At 39.6% G+C, this 20,026-nt stretch overlaps 1 protein-coding gene across 2 annotated transcripts in view; it reads left to right on the top strand.

Annotated features, from left to right (window-relative positions):
- LOC122790475 (zinc finger protein 521-like) overlaps positions 1-20,026 on the top strand; it is a 3,214,752-nt gene that overhangs the window by 3,186,383 nt on the left and 8,343 nt on the right. For both annotated transcript variants that reach the window (XM_044058016.1, XM_044058015.1), the window contains exon 38: positions 193-282. In XM_044058016.1, the coding sequence (XP_043913951.1) occupies positions 193-282 (90 nt within the window). The remainder of the gene's footprint in view (positions 1-192; positions 283-20,026) is intronic.

Here is a 20,026-nt window from a genome sequence, read left to right as displayed (position 1 = left end):
TTCGATATCAATATATATCTATATATATATATATATATATATATATATACATATATATATATATATATATAGATTGAGATAAAGTATGCTTACAGTGTATTACTCAGCATTCTAAAACTTAATTTTGTTGTTTTATGTTGCTTCATTTAAAATAAATAGAATGTGATATTTAATTAAGATGCTTTATTTTAGATCTGCGTAATGTTCTGTGCCATATATGCAAAAGAAAATTCGGAACGGCTTCCAGGCTTCAAGAACATGTTATAAAGCTTCATTCTAAAGGTACGTGTGTTAAATTTTTGTACGTGTGTTAAATATTTTTGAAGGCAGATCAAGTCGTGGTTAAGGAGTGGTGTGAATTTTATATTTGATAGTGGTTAATGCATAATTGCAGTTAATACCAAAATTTAAACGTTTACATCATTAGTACTCTTCTTTGTAGCAGTCCCAAATTAACATGTATATTGAAGTAGCCTAGCAATTACTTAATAAAAATTAGATTTATTAGACTTCTGGATGTAGCATTATGCAGTATAAACAAATGGGATTGGGACGCAGTTGACATCATGTTATTAGTGCTGATTTTTTTTAATGGTTTGTTATTGTAATGTTCACAAAATGTAAAAGTCTGTCATATCCTGATTGGTTCAGCAGATATGTTTTTTAAAGACTATAAAATCATCTTGGCCTTTACGAAAGTGGGCCTGTTTATATGCTTTCATGAATCCCTGTATTTCCTACAGAAATAAATTTTCAGTGTTCAAGTTAGTGTTTTGTGGCAGTAAGTTTGTTGTCATTTTAGCAGTATAGTATTTGATCCAAAACGCAAACTATCTGGAAGGTCTTTTCTAAGTGAAACAAAGTTTTTTTGGCCCAGGAGGACCCTTCTTAGCTGAATGAGTGTTTACTTTGTATTTTATTCACTAGCATGATCAGGCAAAACACAATTTCAGCATCTGCTGTCTGCCTGTATTTTATTTTATTTTTTTTTTACTTTTTGTTTGATTTTTTTACACATTTATAACGACAAAAAATAACTATTTACATTTGTGCATAACAAGAAATTTTATATACACTAAACCAATTGTACTTTTCTGGTAAATCATTAAGTTTTTGTCAGGATATGTACTGATGAGTTACATTTATAGTTTTCATTTTATAGTTGACTTTTTTTTTTTAACAAATAGATTTATCTAGACTAACAAATTCAGCAAAAGAGAGTGTAGTTTAACATTTTTAGTTACAACTTTCCTAGCATTAGCTAGGAAAGACCAAAGAAGAAGTTTTTGTGAGGCCGGTGTAATAACTGGGATCGGGTCATTAAATAAAAACAAAAAAATTTTAATAACGTAATTAGCTGACCACAATGCTTGGGAGAAGTTTCTGAAGTCAGTCCTAAAGGAAGACACCCACCATCATACATTGTTATCATGTGAATCCAGTCTGCATCAAGAACTTCATTATGTCTCCAGCTTTTTATTTTTTTTTTTATTTTTTGTGGTTTATATTTTAATGCAATTTAATTAGGTGTTAAGAAAACTCTCTGTAAAAACTTCCATGTATAGACCTTGTAATAAAGTGAAGTTGTTGATTTCCCCGCAGATTTTAAGAATAATTTATTTACATCTGAGAATATTTCATTATTGATTTTTGATGAATAATTCCAGATTGACAAGTAATGAGTAACAAGTTCCATTTTTGTAATCTTATAATTAATTGGTAAGTATGACTTCCCTTTGGACGGACCACTATTCACATGAGATAAAAATACTAAAATTGTGGAATGGTTTTATTATGAAGGTATAATGATTTTTTTAAATTTTATCTTGAATACATTCCTTGCATGTTTGTATGTTTAACCAACTGTTTTTCTCAAGACTGTATCTTGCTATTAAAGAATCAGCTGAATGGACTTCATTTCTATTGAGAAATTGATGCCAAAAAGTTAAAATTATTATTTTTAAGATCCAACATTTTACTCATGTTAAAAGGTACTAAACATCCATATATTGAAGTTATGGGAAGTAATAAAATTAGTAATTATTTGATTTGAATTTATAAATCTTTTTAAGCTTAAAAGTATATAATTGATAAAAGGGTGCAAAGTAAACTTATAACTTTCATTCATAACATATTCTTTTAAGACCCAATAAAATATATTCATTCCCAATTTCATATAAGACTCAGTAACTGATTTCCAACAAGAGACGTATGAAGAGTTAAGCCACAATAATATTATTTTAATAATTACAGCCTTAATATACATCTCAATATTAGGAAATCCAGTATTGCCTTCCTCCCAGCTTTTTATTTGCTAGTCCAAAGATATCCTTTTTTTTTTTTTTTTTTTTTTTTTTCTTTAGGATACCATAAAAACTTTATTAGAATAGAGTTAATTTTTTTAAATTTCTTTTAGGAGGCAGATCTAATGACTGATTATAGAGTAAAAGTTTTGGTAAAATTTGCATTTTAATCAGCGTACGTCTATCCTCCATTGTAAAGAATATTTTTTTCCAATTATCAGTTAATTGTATAATTGTATCAATTAAGATTTTATAGTTTACTGATGAGAAATCTTGAATATTGGACTCAAAAGTAATTCCTAAATATTTAATCTGCAAATTGTCCCAACTAATTTATTTATAAGATTTTAAAGGGTGGTTATCTTTTTTATTAATCTGCATTGTTTTTGCTTTATTGTAGATGTACATCGTGTTTCACTGTTGCAGTCATTACACTTGGGTTATCCTGCTGGCAGGCTACCCGCAGTCGGCCTGAATTCCAAAGTCTTGGTCCGGCGTCGGTTGCTGTCACCTCTTCCCTGATGTCAGTGCGCCAGGGGTATAAAAGATGCAGCCGGCGCCATTTTCTTCAGTCTTTCTTGCCGCGCGGTGCCCGAAGCAAAAGCAGTTTGCAAGTGCCAGTCGGCCGACTCCTGAGATTTTCGAAATTGAATTTCAGATCCGAAGTATTCCATAAAGCTAAGTACCCCGTTGGGGAAACTTTTTTCTTGCTCCAGACCAGTGTCAGAAAAAGTTAACAATTGTATTTCTTGTGGGAAGCAAATACCTCATAAGGATTTTCATTCTTACTGTATTCCTTGCCTAGGCCGTGACCACCACATTGCTAGTTGTTGGTTTTGTGCTAGATTTAACCAACGCACTATTAAGCATCGGTACGATTTTGCTTTTCATTACTTTGGCCGAAGGTTTAACTATATAATGCAGTAGGAACAGCCGACAACCGGAGTTCATAAAAAGTGCAAGGAAAAAGAAAAGGACAGGCAACCGAGGTCTAAAACCGACGACGAAGCCTCTTCTAGGCCAGTCGCCGGTTCGCCGGTGAGGCGCTTTCGCAGCCCCTGACACCCGCTACCTCAGAGCCACAGGCCGCCTCTGACTCCCACGTGGAGACAACTAGGCCTCTGGATACTCAAGGTATTGGGCCTTCGGAAACTAATCAGATGGGTCCGGAGCCGCTGAGCAGGCATCGGCTTCTGAGGGTGTTTTCAGACCTACACAGCTTTACATCAAGCCAACTTCAGCATCCAAGACAAAGACTAAAACAGTTTTAAAGACAAGGAAACAAGTACAGCATTCTCCAGGGCAAATTTCCATGCCTAAGAAACAGATGCTCAAAATGGCCGAAGACCTAATTACTTTGATCAGGGGTTCCCATCCCCCTCCTGATAAGAGGCCTAGCCAAGACACTGAATATGATTCCTCTGATCAGGTTTCCATTTCCTCTGACTCCTCTTCAGAACAGGGATACTCTATTCCTCCCTATGAGGATTCTGATGCTGAAAATCTATTCCTTCAGCTTCTCCTCCTGAGGATTACTCCTTTGGGGAAACCTTGCATACCATGAGGGAGCATTTCCACTGGGAGAGCCAAGATTACTCAGAATTTAAGAAAAGGCTCAGGGACTTTCTTTTACTACCTCAGCACAGACCTCTTGCTATTCCACCTGTTCTAGACATTGTAGGTGATGTATTTTCAGTGTCCGGCCTGTCTCCCGACTCTTTACCTCCTGCACCTGTTAAGCCAGACAGAGATAGTACAGGGTTCCAGTTTCTCATAAATGTCTATATAAAAACCCTGCTGCTGACCCAGAAGCTATTTCTCAGGGTCCCAAAGGGGTCAAGGCTGCTACTGCAAAAAACCCTGTCCCCTCAGATAGAGATTCAAGGGTACTGGACAGATGGGGGAAAAAAGTTTACACTTCTGCTACCTTGGCTGTAAGGGCTTTAAATTGTCAGTTTCATATGCTTAAATATCAGCAATACTTAATGTCTCTGCTAAAACAGAAAATGTTGACAAATTCTGAATGTTCTGAGAACAAGGAAATGCAGGACTTATTGCATGCAGCTGAACAAGTGGGAAAGCATACTTTGCAATGTGGTTATGATTCACTGGAGGCCTCTTGCAGGGCCGCTGTAACAGGTTCTGTCATTAGAAGGCATGCTTGGTTAAAGGAACAGACTCTGATACTTTGTTTGGTGTTAAGGCAGAAGAGGTGTTGAAGAAAATGTAGGATAAAGCTAAATCTATGCAGAGACAGTAAAGGATTTCTTACAGGTACAGCCACCCAGATTTAGCAGGAACTGGCGTTCTAAGAGTTGGTCCTTTCCCATGTCCGACAGGCCACAAAGAGGCAGATACAGACGCCCTAGAGGCAGACAACAGCCCCAGGGCTCATACAGGCCCAAACAATGGGGTGCTTCTACCTCCAAAAGCAGAGTAGACAAATCACAGCCATTTAGGAAACAGTCCCAATGACTTCCCTCTGCCAATGCCAAGCATTTATCTTTTGGCAGCACCCTTAGGGGGAAAGCTAGCACTTTTTCCACAAAATTGGCACATGATCACCCAGGACAAATGGGTCTTAAATATAGTCTCTCAGGGCTACAGGTTCCACTTTCATACCCTTCCAAAGGCAAAAGGTATGCCAGACCTGCCACACAATCAATGGGCAGAGGCACAAAAACAAGTTTCATCTGTCATGGACATGAGGGCTATTCAGCCAGTGCCACAACAAGAGCAGGGACAAGGATTTTACTCAAGACTTTTCTTAGTACCAAGAAAGGACAAAGCATGGAGACCAATTCTGGACCTGTCTATTCTAAATACTTTTCTGGATGTTCCGAAATTCAAAATGTTGACTCTGCAGCAGCTTCTACCCATGCTGGGCAAGAAGGCTTAGCTTGTAACTTTGGACCTCAAAGAGGCATACCTGCATGTCCCAATCAGACAGTCTTGCAGAAGATACCTCAGATTCATAGCTGGCTCAATGCACTACCAATTCTCTGCACTGCTCTTTGGCTTATCTCCTACGCCCAGGGTCTTCACAAAATGCCTGGCACCAGTAATTGCATTTTGCAGACAGAGGAATTCAAATATATCCCTACTTGGATGACTGCCTTATTCAAGCAGAGACCAAAGACATTCTACTAAAGCATCTGGTGTTTGTAAAAAGATTACTAATTTGCCTAGGGTACACAGTAAACGAAAATAAATCAAAACTAGTACCCTCTCGTGAGATAATATTCCTGGGTGCAAGCTTAAATACAACTGCCCAGATGGCTTATCTCACACCAGACAAACAAAGGCAACTAACTTCTTACTTCAAAAGCATGGCAACAAAGACCCAGTTATCTGCAAGAAAAATTCTGCATGCTCTGGGCTACATGGCATCCTGCATTCTGCTAATTCCATATGCAAGACTGCATATGAGGAAACTACAATGGTATCTAAAAAGTGTTTGGACTCAACATTGCCACATCCTGGAATCATTAAATTCACTCATTCCCTGCCTGCAACTAGAGTTTCGATGGTGGGCACAGGCTTATCACCACAACAAGGGACAGCCATTCACTTTACCCACAGCCAGGCAAACACTAACAACAGATGCATCAGATTATGCCTTGGGGGCCCACATGGCATGAAAATGTATTCAGGGCACATGGCCCGCAAGCCAAAGGCATCTTCACATCAATCAAAAAGAGTTGCTAGCTGTACAAAATGCCCTGACAGCCTTCAAGGACCTACTTCATCCAGGACAGCTGCTGATAAAGACGGACAACACCACAGTCATGTGGTACATAAACAAGCAGGGGTGCACACATTCCTACCCCCTCTGCAGACAAGCCATGATTTTGTGGAACACAGCATTGACTTACCAAGTACACCTGCAAACACAATTCCTGCCAGGAAAAACAAATGCTCTGGCAGACGAACTAACCTGAAACCTCATGGATCTTCATGAGTGGAAACTAGAACCACAAATCTTCAACATGATAACAAGGAAATGGGGATGCCCAGACATAGATCTTTTTGCCTCCCCTCACAACTGCCAGCTTCAGAGATTCTGCACAAGGACTTATCACAAACAAGCATGGAAAAGTGGATGCTTTGTCATTCAGCTGGAACAACCTTACAGTATATGCCTTTCCTCCACTGCCTCTCCTCCCCAAGGTACTCCTAAAGGTCAGACAAGAGAAGCCACAAATTATACTGATTGCCCCGGATTGGCCACGCCAACACTAGTACCCAATCTTAAGGAGCTTGTCTCAAGGCCCAGCCTGGACATTGCCTCAAATTCCTCATTTACTGACCCAACAAAACAATCAGATCCTGCACAGCCAACTCAGAACCCTAAATCTAGCTGCATGGCAGATAGTGTAACCATTCAGAATACACCTCTCTCTAAAGGGGTTATGGATGTTATTTTGGAGGCCAGGAGGCCCAGCACCAGAAAATCTTATGCAGAAAAATGGAAGAGATTCTGTGCTTGGAACCAGACACAAGGAATTGACACACTTGTTCCAAATATTCCTCAGATTTTACAATATCTAACTGAAATGCTGGACAAAGGCCTATCCTTTTCATCAATTAAGATCCATGCCTCTGCCATTTCAGCTCATTACAATATAGACCCACCTATTTTTTCACATCCATTGCTTAGGCAGTACCTCAGGAGGGCCAAAAACATAACACCTTCAAGGAGAGCACCAATACCTGCATGGGACCTCAATTTTGTCTTTGAAAAACTCACACTGCCTCCTTTTGAGCCAGCCAATACAGCTGAGATAAAATTCTTATCATGGAAAACAGCTCTGCTCCTAGCAATAACTTCAGCAAGAAGAGTCTCAGAGTTACAGGCATTAATGGCTGTGGAACCTTATATTATCTTCCATCCGGACAGGGTTTCTCTAAGGACAAACCCAACATTTATGCCTAAGGTAGGTGTCCAATGTGGCTCTTAACCAAACCATTCATTTGCCTACTTTTTACCCAAACCCACAGAATAAAGGGGAGAGACTTCTGCATTCTTTGGACATACACAGACAGCTACGCTTCTACTTGGACAAAACTAAAGCTTTCAGAAAGACTGAGCAACTTTTAGTGGCATATGCTGCAGGATCACAAGGAAAGGCTATCTCAGAGCAGACTCTTTCAAAATGGATAGGACACTCCATTTGTTTCTGCTATTCACAACATGGCAAATCAGTGCCTAAGGGCATTAGACCACATTCTGCCAGGGCAGCAGCCACCTCAGCAGCCTTCCTCAGAGGAGTACCAACCAAGGATATTTTGGAGGCTGCAACTTGGACTTCAGTGCACACTTTTACTAAGCACTACCACTTACCTCTTTACTCTAAATCCAGAGCAGGCTTTGCCACTGCAGTTCTGCAGGGCCTTATAGCCACTCCTAATTCTATTTAGACCCAGTCGCCCAACCTCAGCTTTGGGATTCAACCCAAGTGTAATGACTGCAACAGTGAAACATGATGAACATAGTACAGTTGTGTACCTACCATAAATGTAGATGTTCGAGTGTATTCACTGTTGCAGTCCAGGTTACTCACCCACCATCCCCCTTTCTTTGCTGGGACTTATCTGTACTTCTCTATTCTATATAACCTATGTGGTGTATTTGTTTGTAGATGAAGGTATTGTTTATTTTAGTGCATGCTTTTATAAGCATTGTTTTTTAGCCTACCCTTTTGGGGGCACCTGACATCTGGGGCAAGAAAAACTGAAGAAAATGGCGTTGGCTGCATCTTTTATACCCCTGGTGCATTGATGTCAGGAGAGGTGATGGCAACCGACGCCGGACCAGGACTTTGGAATTCAGGCCGACTGCGGGTAGCCTGCCAGCAGGATAACCCATGTGTAATGACTGCAACGGTGAATACACTCGGAACATCTACATTTATGGTATGTACACAACTGTACTTTATATTTCTAACCCGAAACATTTTCAATGCAATACAAAGAGTTAACTATATGATCTAGAGATATTTCAATATTACCACTTGTTAGCAGAATATTGTCTGCAAAAAAGTTGAATCTTAGAGGAAAAATCGTTATTTTAAACCCTGTGATATTTGTTAGATCTTATATAATTGGCAAACAGCTCTATAATTAGTACATATAACAAAGGAGAAAGAGGACATCCTTGTTTTGTGCCTTTTAATATATCAAAGGGTTTAGATAAAGAACCTGTTTTAACAAAATATATTAGATTATCATAAAGGTTGTTAATTAAAGTTGTAAAGTAAGTAGACAATTTATATTCATTTAGCACTGTAGATAAATAAGGCCAGTTCACAGAATCAAATGCCTTATCTAAATCTAAACTTATTATTGTGAGTTCTTTTTTGTTTTTATTTGCTGTATCAGTCAATGAATAGAGTCTTATAATAATATCTTGCACTGTTCTGCTTGATGTTCATCGTGTTACCCTGCTGCAGTCATCACACTTGGGTTATCCTGCTGTCAGGCGGTCCCGCAGTCGGCCGGAATGCCAAAGTCTTGGTCTGGCGTCGGTTGCTGTCGCTTCTTCCCTGACGTCAGAGTGCCAGGGGTATATCAGAGGCATCCAACGCCATTTTCTTCAGTCTTTCTTGCCGCGCGGTGCCCAAAGCAGAAGCAGTTCGCAAGTGCCGGTCGGCCGACACCTGAGATTTTCTACTCCAGTTTCAGTCCGAAGTCTTCAAAGCTAAGTACCCCGTTGGGGAACCTTTTCTTGCCTCACTCCGATGTCTGAAAAAGTTAACAATTGCATTTCTTGTGGGAAGCAAATACCTCATAAGGACTTTCATTCTTTTTGTATACCTTGCCTAGGCCCAGACCACGACGTCACTGGTTGTCGGTTTTGTGCTAGGTTCAGTAAGCGAACTATAAAGCGACGCTTTGATTTCGCATGACACTACTTCGGTAGAAAATTTAATTACACTATGTCGTCAGAGCAACCGACTACCGGCGTGCATAAAAAATGCAAAGATAAAGACAGGCAGCCTAGATCCAAGCCAGACTCCGAGGCCTCGACTGGGCCGGTTCTCCGGTTTTCAGTGAGGCGCCTACGCAGCCCCTGGCTACCGCTGCATTGGATCCCCAGACCGCTTCGGATCCCCCAACAGAGGGTGCTAGGCCGACGCAGCCTTTTTCTTTAGGCCCTACTGACGACATTGCAGTAGGGGAAGCCGGTGCTGTAGAAACACCTTCAGTTTCTGAAGGTGTCTTCAGACTGACTACTCTCACCATAAAATCTTATGCTAAGCTTAAGACTCCTCTAAAACCAAAAAAGCCTACACTTCAGTTTCCAGGTCAAGGCCCTATGCCTAAGAAACAGATGCTTAAAATGGCCGAAGATTTGATTTCTTTGATCAGGGGTTCCAACCCCCCCCCCCCCCCGACAAAAGGCCTAGACAAGAGGAGGATTATGCCTCCTCTGATCAAGTGTCTGTTTCCTTAGGCTCCTCTGAGGAACAGGATTACTCCTTTCCCCTTATGAAGATTCTGATGCTGAAGATTCCATTCCCTCAGCTTCTCCCCCTGAAGATTATTCCTTTGGGGGAAACCTTACATACCAGGAGGGAACATTTCCACTGGGAAGGTCAGGACTACTCCGACTCAAAGAATAGGCTCCGAGAGTTTCTTTTACTCCCCCAGCACAGACCTCTTGCTATCCCCCCAGTTTTGGACATTGTGGATGATGCTTTCTTAGAATCTAGTCTAAATCCAGATTCTCTGCCTCCTGCTCCAGCCAAACCTGATAGATACTATAGAGTGCCTGACTCGCACAAATTTCTATACAAAAGCCCTGTTGCTGATCCAGAGACAATCTCCCAGGGTCCCAAAGGGGCTAAGGCTTCTATGGCTAAAAGTCCTGTACCCTCAGAAAGGGACTCCAGAGCTCTAGATAGGTGGGGGAAGAAGGTTTACACCTCAGCTACTCTATCTATGAGAGCACTAAATTGTCAATTTCACATGCTTAAATACCAGCAATTCCTAATGTCTCAAATAAAACAAAAGATGGGCACACACCCTCAACAGTCTGAATTCAAGGAAATGCAAGATCTGTTGCATGCAGCTGAACAGGTGGGCAAACGTACTTTACAATGTGGTTTTGATGCCTTGGAAGCTTCCTCTAGTGCAGCTGTTACTGGGTCTGTTATACGTAGGCATGCTTGGTTAAAGGAACAAACTCTGCCTGATTATGTTAAAGCAAAGTTACTGGATGCACCCTTACAGCAGGATGTCTTATTTAGGGTTAAAGCAGAGGAGGTTTTAAAGAAAATGGAGGATAAGGCAAAATCTATGCAGACGGTCAAAGATTTCTTACAGGTACAGCCCCCACGCTTCAGCAGAAATTGGCCAACAAAAAATTGGTCCTTTCCAGCTTCTGAGAGACCACAGAGGGGTAAATACAGGCGCCCAAGGGGCAGAGGACAAGCACAAATCCCTTACAAACCTCGCCAATGGGGCACTGCAACACAGAAGGGAGGAGAAGACAGGTCCCAAACTACTAGAAGGCAAACACAATGACTTAAACCTCAAACTGCCAAGCAAAACTCTCGTGGCAGCTCCCTTGGGAGGAAAATTAGCACTTTTTGCAGACAACTGGCGCATCGTCACAAAGGACAAATGGGTCCTAGACATTATCTCACACGGATACAGATTCCATTTACACACCTTGCCAAGGATAAAAGGAATGCCAAACCTGCCACAAAATCAATGGGCAGAGGCACAAAAACAAATTACAGCTCTCATGGACATGAGAGCCATTCAACTGGTACCTACACAGGAGCAAGGCCAAGGATTTTACTCAAGGCTCTTTCTAGTCCCCAGAAAGAACAATGCTTGGAGACCCATTCTGGACCTTTTAATTTTAAACACCTTCTTGCAAGTACCCAAATTCAAGATGATAACACTACAGCAGCTTCTTCCCATGTTGGGCAAGAAAGCTTGGCTAGTAACGTTGGACCTCAAGGAGGCATACCTGCATGTCCGTATCAGACAAAATTGCAGAAGATACCTCCGTTTCATTGCAGGTTCAACCCATTACCAATTCTCTGCACTGCCCTTTGGCTTATCTACTGTGCCCAGGGTCTTCATAAAATGCCTGGCACCAGTAATTGCATACTACAGACAAGGAGGAATTCAAATACACCCATACCTGGACGACTGTCTCATCCAAGCAGAAAGCAAGAACATTCTCTTACAACACCTGGCTTTTGTAAAACATCTTCTAAGTTGCCTAGGGTACACAGTAAATGAAAAGAAATCAAAACTAGTGCCCTCACAAAATATGACATTCCTGGGTGCCAGCTTGAATACAAACGGCCCAGATGGCTTATCTGATGCCAGACAAACAACTACAATTAACTCAATACTTCAGAATAATGGCAACAAAGACCCAACTCCCTACAAGAAAAATTCTGCAGGCCTTGGGCTTCATGGCATCTTGCATACTACTAATACCATTTGCAAAACTGTATATGAGGAAATTACAATGGTACCTAAAAAGCGTATGGACTCAACACAGCCACAGCTTGGAAACAATGATACCTCTCATTCCCTGCCTTCAACAGGAGTTTCTATGGTGGTCACAGGCATGTCACCTCAACAAGGGTCAGCCTTTCACCCTGCCCCCAGCCAGGCAAACTATGACAATAGATGCATCAGACTATGCCTGGGGGGCACATATGGCAGGACGGTGCATTCAAGGCATATGGACTGCAGATCAAAGGAATCTGCACATCAATCAAAAAGAAATGTTAGGTGTACAAAATGCTCTGACAGCCTTCAAGGACCTCTTACATCCAGTACAGCTTATCATAAGGACAGACAGCACCACAGTAATGTGGTACATAAACAAACAAGGGGGCACACACTCCTACCCTCTATGCAGGCAAGCAATGACCTTGTGGAACACAGCACTTGCTTACCAAGTTCAATTACAAGCTCAATTCCTGCCAGGAAAGAAGAACACATTGGCAGACGACTTAAGCAGAAACATCATGGATCCCCACGAGTGGAAACTGGATCCACAAGTATTCGCAATGATAGCTTAAAAATGGGGGCTCCCAGACATAGACCTTTTTGCCAGCCCTCAAAACTATCAGCTAACAAAATTTTGCACAAGGACTTATCACCATCAAGCTTTGAAAGTGGACGCACTCTCATTCATTTGGGAAATGCTAACAGTATATGCCTTTCCTCCATTACCCCTTCTCACAAAGGTGCTACTGAAAGTCAGGATGGAGAGACCCCGAATGATACTCATTGCCCCAGACTGGCCACGCCAGCACTAGTACCCACTATTAAGGAATATGGCCCAGGGCCCACCATGAATTCTACCACAAATTACCCTCCTGCTCACACAGCAAGACAATCAGATTCTACACAGCCAGCTCAAAACCTTAAACTTGGCTGCATGGCAGATCACCTAAGCAACCAGCCAGCTCCTCTCTCACAAGCTGTTATGGATGTTATTCTGGAGGCCAGGAGGCCCAGCACCAGGAAAGCCTACTCAGACAAATGGAAAAGGTTTTGCGCCTGGAACCAAGCTAAAGGCCAAAATACCCTTCAGCCAGACATACCTCAGATTCTGCAATATTTAACTGAGATGTTACACAAAGGGCTTTCTTTTTCATCTATTAAAATCCATGCCTCAGCTATTTCTGCTCACTACAACACGGATCCTCCCTTATTTTCACATCCACTCCTAAGGCAGATTCCCAGAGGGGCCAAAAACATTAGGCCTCCCAGGAGAGCACTAACACCTACTTGGGACCTCAACTTTGTTCTGGAAAAACTCACGCTACCTCCTTTTGAGCCAGCCTTCTCAGCTGACTTAAAGTTTATATCATGGAAGACTGCCCTGCTGCTAGCAATTACTTCAGCTAGAAGAGTTTCAGAGCTTTAGGCAGTAATGGCAGTAGAGCCTTTCCTAATTTTTCGTCAAGACAGAGTTTCTTTACGAACTAACCCCTCCTTTATGCCTAAGGTGGTATCCAGTGTGGCTCTAAATCAAACCATCCATTTACCCACCTTCTTTCCAATCCCACAGAACAAAGGAGAAAGACTCCTGCATTCCTTGGACATTCACATTCACAGGCAGCTACGTTACTGCTTGGATAAAACTAAGGTTTTCAGAAAATCTGACCAGCTTTTTGTATCCTATGCTACAGCATCACAAGGAAAGGCTATCTCAAAACAAACCATTTCCAAATGGATAGGACATTGCATACGTTTTTGCTACACCCACCATGGAAAACCAGTTCCTGCTACCATAAGGCCCCACTCTACCAGGGCAACAGCTACATCTACAGCCTTCCTCAGGGGGGTGCCAACCAAGGATATTCTGGAAGCTGCAACTTGGAGTTCAGTACACACCTTCACCAAACATTACCACTTACCACTTTACTCTAAGACTAGAGCTGGCTTCGCCACTGCAGTTTTGCAGGGCTTTCTAGCCTCCTCTAACCCTGTTTGACTCCACCTCCCATCCTTAGCTTTGGGATTCTACCCAAGTGTGATGACTGCAGCAGGGTAACACGATGAACATAGTACAGTTTTGTACCTACCATAAATGTAGATGTTCGAGTGTATACCCTGCTGCAGTCCAGGTTACCCTCCCTCCATCCCCTCTGAACTAGTTGAACTTATCTCTACCACTCTATTCTATACTACCTCTGTGGTGTATTTGCTTGTGCCTAAGGCTTTTGTTTTATTTTTTCAAATAGCTATATGTATATATATATATTTTTTTTTTGCCTACCTATTAGGGACACCTGACATCTGGGGCAAGAAAAACTGAAGAAAATGGCGTCGGATGCCTCTGATATACCCCTGGCGCTCTGACGTCAGGGAAGAAGCAACAGCAACCGACGCCAGACCAAGACTTTGGAATTCCGGCCGACTGCGGGACCGCCTGACGGCAGGATAACCCGAGTGTGATGACTGCAGCAGGGTATACACTCGAACATCTACATTTATGGTAGGTACAAAACTGTACTTTATAAAACCATTCTGGTCTTCATTTACTAAACCTAATAATATAAGATTTAATCTTTTTGCTAATATAGACGTGAAAATCTTATTGCCTACATTTAAGAGTGAAATAGGGCTACAAGAACATAAAGCAGGAACTTTATCTGATTTTTATAGTGGGTGTGATAAGGGAGTATCTCCATGAAGGGTAATATTAGAAGTGCCCTTGACTTTTAAAAAACTTTTAATATTTTTTTAATATCAGGTAAAAATGTATACAAGTCAGGAATTATACTGTCTAAACTTGGAGCATTATTGGTTTTCACATTTTTTATTTGCTCTTTTAATTCTCTAAAAGAAAATGATTTATCCATTGTATATTTTTGTTCTTTGTTTAATGTTTTATTTCAAGAAACTATCCATTAAAAATATGCATTATTAAGGCTTGTTTAATTTTAATTTGCTAATGGTTGTATAGTATTAAATTCTTTGTCCCATTCTTTTCTTTTACATGTTTACCAATTTTTAATTTTAACATATAAATAGGTTTTAATGCATCCCATAAAGTAGCATCTGTAACCTTGCCATTGTTATTAAATTCCATAAACAGTTTTAATGCATCCCATAAAATAGCATCTGTAACCTTGCCATTGTTATTAAATTCAATAAACTGGTTTAACTGATTTAAAAAAATAAAACAATCACTAAAATATTTTATTTTAGTTATATGTGCAAGGGAGTCTTTGACAATAAATTTAATTATTTGGACTTAAACTAATAACATTGTGGTTAGACAAAGGACAGGAGACTATCAATACATTCTCTATTTTAGAATAAAGCCGATATAGAAAGTTTATTAATATTAGTTAGGGTCCCAAATCTAAAGTTTATAGAACTTGGTAATTTTACATCCAAAATATCTGTCATGTTCATTGAATTTATATAATGTTTTAATGTTTAGCTACAGAAGATAACCTGATTTTTTTTATCATTACTAGTATCTTTGATAAAATGCGGTTGAAATCACCAGCTAACAACATTTCTCCTTTTAGGTATAGTGTAATAATATCTAAATATTTCTTAGCTGTTTTAGATCCTATTCTAAGAATCCATTATGTATTGATGAGAATGTCATTTTTTATCTGTTTTTGTTACCACCAATCCCAGCATGCCATTCTTGTCAGAGAAAGTATCAACTATCTTAGGTAAACCTACTGGTTTCTTCAAGAGAATAATAACACCTCTTCTTTTTTAACCAAAATGGGAACCTACTAAAACCGAATAATCTTTTAATAGCAATCTATCTAAATTTTTTGGTTAATAAATGGGTTTCTTGCAAAAAAAAAAAAAAAAAAAAAAAAAAACATAATATCTACTTTGTATAATGTCAAATACTTGGGTTATGTAACCCATTAATATTTAATGAAAGACATTTTGTATACTGGCATCTTTTGGAACAAATGATTTAAAAACTAATGTACAGTGAGTCAGTACTTTAAGCAAAGAGGCTTCTTTTTAACAACTTATTATGGACAAAAACCCAAATATTGATATGAAAAAAAGCTAAATTAAGAACATTCTTATTCTCTGTCATGAAATAAACAATTTCTGGTTTGATGAAAATTTCATACAAACCACTCGCTAACAACCCCATATCTCTATTTAATCATATTTTATTGCTACTACTTCTATGTAAATAAAACATCTTAAATAATGTACACTCTTACTGTAAATGTTGTTACATTAATAAACAAGACTAAGGAACTAAACAGCTTTCATTCCATTCTTAAAACCTTTTCCCTGTCTTCGGAAATCTCTCTATAAACTGTAGCACAAATCAATATTAGTTAACTGGGAGTGAGTGACAACATGGAATTATGTATGTGTAATGAATGTTTCATTGGGTTGGAGAGTATGAAGGTGTCCATGTTTGTGCAAGTATTTGTGGGTTAGAATAAGGAGTAATGAAGGAGATAGATGTGTTGGTATGCTTGAACGTTTGTGTGTGCGCGCGCGCGCTTGTCTATGTGGGTGCTTTATTTATTGGTACTTCTAGGAAAGAGGCTGTTTAGCACACTAATGTATATGGTTGAGTTTAGGGGTAGGGTTAAGGTTAATACACATGAGCAAGGTGTTGTGGGCAAAGTTAAGCCTATAGCTGAGGTGGATCAAGCAGAAATTGTCATACCCCTAATGCACAGCAGAAAAGTAGGTGTGTTGATATAAACAGAATAAAATGACAACATAGAACATAAAGAACTCCACAGTCACTGCTGTTTCTGTAAGCAGAAAGTTAAAGTAAGGGTTATAGTCATCATCAATGTCCACAGTGCAGAAATTACTTAATATTTAAGCATTAAATTATCCTCATCACACCTAAACCTCACATTGCTTCCACTTATGTATTATGCCTACATGTGAGATGGTTCGTTAATGTCTTTGTTAAGCATTGGGTCCTTGCACTAATCTTATATCATTGAAACGGGTCACTGAGTTATGAAAACCAAGAAAGTTAAGTGTCAAGAACAGTAACAGTCGTATGCTAAATGTGAATAGCGTTTTGCAGATTTCCGTATCAGAATGTAGCACTCTGTTAAACATTGACATGAGCAATAGCAACATCTGTCTGAGACTAAGTGTTTATTACAGAGTATAACAAAATCTATGACTGTATATTAGGATAGACTTGATGAAACAAAGATATCTGCAAAGCCATTTATTAATGGTACCACAGAAACCACTGATGCAGTTTGCTCCTCAGTGGACTGGGGCACTGAGAAGACAAAGACAAGGGTGGGGAAGCATGTCTTAACAGGACCTTACTGACTTGAATGTTCTGCTTTAGATGAAGGCTGACAAGGATATTCTGGTCACCTCCTTTTGGCCCTACATAGTGCAAGTGGATGTCCTGTACTCCAGGAGACAAAGATATGTGCAGTCATATGTATCAGCAGATGTCTGAAGGCCCACATTTGGTATATCCCATGCCTTTTCAGGATTCAGCATAACTTTCTGGACACCATGCTGTAGTAGGTGAAGGAAAGCATCCAGTTTTCCCTTATGTCCCTCGCACAGTAAAACACCATATTTGGCTTTTATACTATTGCAGATCATCTGATGGTATTAAATGCGAAGTACCTCACCCACATCTTCATTAAGGTGCAATATGATTTCAAAAAATGCAATATAATGTACAAGAACGACAATATTACTATTCCTTTAATTGTTAGCCTGTCTGCAGTATGTTTGGTTTGGTTGTTATGTACATTCGCCATCTCTGAGTTCACATATTGAACACATTTGGTGCACAAGTTAGCTGTCAATCATCTGGCCAAGGCTAGATACATTTTTTGCATGGTTACCTGTGAAAAGTAAGGAATGAGATAATGCAGACCCGAACACCACAAAAATAAATGGCAGTTCTTGGCTAATATTAATAAAAGCTATCAGACAGTTCCTCTTGAAACAACACTTTGGGTTTACAAGGCTTTACTTAAATGTACCCTACTTTCAAATTTCATTTCCTATGAGTACTTTGTCTCTTTTCTTCATTTCACATGTATTAACATAGATATTTTCATGACACAAATCTGTTTTAAGCTGCTTAGTGTAAATAAAATATTAAAGTAAAACTTTTGTCTATTCACAATTTTCACATAAAACAAGATAAATATTGCGTGTTATGGTGTCCTATCTCGCCTTTATTCTTACTTGGATGGGACTCGGCTGAATACAGAGCTGGAAGTCTTAAACTTGGCTCATGGCAAGGTAGGTATCCTGTGATGCAACTCCCCAGATCTCGTTCGCCGCTTTACAAGGTTGGATGTGCTCTTCTTGGCCGTGGCTAAGTTTTTTGTCTTTTGGATTTTATTAGCTTAAACTAGTTAAGATTTATACATTAGTTCGTTTACTGTTTGCTATGAAACTTTAGCTTTAGTGTGTAGCTTAGTTTATCCCCTTTTTCCGCTTTTGTGTCCTTTTGCTTGGCCGTCATTTTTTTCGCAGGCCTGTACTTGTATCCCGTAGTTGTTTTCTGTAGTGGCGCTTTATTAAAATACCTGTAGTGTTGTGTGTTGGTTTTTCTAGTCTCTTAGTTAGCTGGTTAGTTCATTAGCTCGTTTAAATTAGAGAGCTAATTGCCTGTTTTAGAGGGCTAGTAGTGTTAGTGTATTCTATCCCCTACTATACCTGTCTAGGTCTGTTTAAATTAGAGGTCCTAGTGCTTGTTTTTAGTCAGAGCAAAGCTAGTTCTAATTATATTTCTTAGATGTGCTGTGTTAGTTAAATTAACTTGTGTTTCTATATCTAGAAGTGGTGTGAGTTTCTTTGCTGTTCATAATTGTTATAGGACCTTTTTCTTCCAAACATGTCTAAAGACACTAGGGAGAAAGAACATAAGCCTTCGGGCTTTAAAAAATGTCAAAAACGTACCCAGAAAATGTCGATTACAGACAGACATGTCATTTGTGTCTATTGTTTAGGAGCTATTTATCTCCAGGAGAATTTTACTTTCTGTCACTCTTTTAGTGCACATATGTTGCAGGAGAGGAAAAATAAAATTGATTGTCAAGGGGCTGTTGAAACCATCCTTTGAGGAAGCTGTACAGAGTTCTTCTTCTTCTTCGTCCTCTTCTTCTTCTTCTAAGAGGGGCAAACCAGCTAAAAGGCCATCTCCTGTCTCTCTGGCTCAGTCCAAGCCCCCTGAAAAATTGTCTAAAATTTCAAAACCATCTACCTCCTTGGCTCCACAGGCATTGAAACCGACGGAGGTAATTTATTATTGCAAACCTGGTTCTTCGGCCCCAAGGTCTTCGGAGCCAAAAGATACCATGTCTCGGAGCTGGTCCATTGATATTCCACCAGTTTCCCCTACCTTGAGATCTCATTCACCCTCTCTATCCTCCAGAGAAAGTTTAAGTAGTGTGATTTTTGGGTTGGGAGAATGCTCAGCTTTTACTAAATTTTAATAAATGTGTGAACAAAAAATACTATAATGTTTATGGTGTAGATGTCCGATTAAATTAGAAAACATGCTCAAGTAATTGCTTAAAAACAGATTTTCTGTCTTGACCTGGATGTAAAATGAAAGTCATTTAATAAATTTTCCATTGTCTGCAGCTAACTTGTCTTTTTCTTCAGTGTGTTAATATTTATGGGTTTCGTTCTGTAGTTTGCCAAAAGGCAGAAATGTTCACCTTTGTTTCAAAACACACAACTGATAATCTGTTTACTAAATGCTAAAAGGTAAGCTTGATAGTGGTTGGAAACCAGTAAGGTAGAACTACTAATGGATCCATAGTTAACAATACAGACCGTAAGGCTAAGTTAATTGAGTAAACATCTTCACAAATGCACCAGCACAGAAAATGCTTTGAAAATGATTACACTGTCACTCCCATCCGTCCTCACCTTTCATGTAGATAGTGCTGTTTGCCATTTATGTGATGAGTGTGACCACTCTGGTAGCATTTTAAATAGTTATAGTCTAAGAGTGGGATGGAAGAGTACCCAGTAAGCAACTAGGTATTTTTAAATACTTTCAACTGCAAAAAAAAAAAAAAAAAGTATACACTGCTGTACAAGGAATAGTTCTGACAGGGAGACAGTAGCTAAATTACACTATTTTACCCCACTGTTGTGGGTATGCCCCTTTTCTCCACATTACATGCTTCATATTCAGAGCTGTCCAATACATTCCAAACATAGTGACTTACACTGGTAGCTGTTAAATGTTACAGACGCAC

Source organism: Protopterus annectens, chromosome 16.part0 (genome assembly GCF_019279795.1).
Source record: "Protopterus annectens isolate FY-2018-M chromosome 16.part0, PAN1.0, whole genome shotgun sequence".
NCBI classification, from domain to species: Eukaryota; Metazoa; Chordata; order Ceratodontiformes; family Protopteridae; genus Protopterus; species Protopterus annectens.
This window is presented reverse-complemented; position numbering and strand designations above follow the sequence as displayed.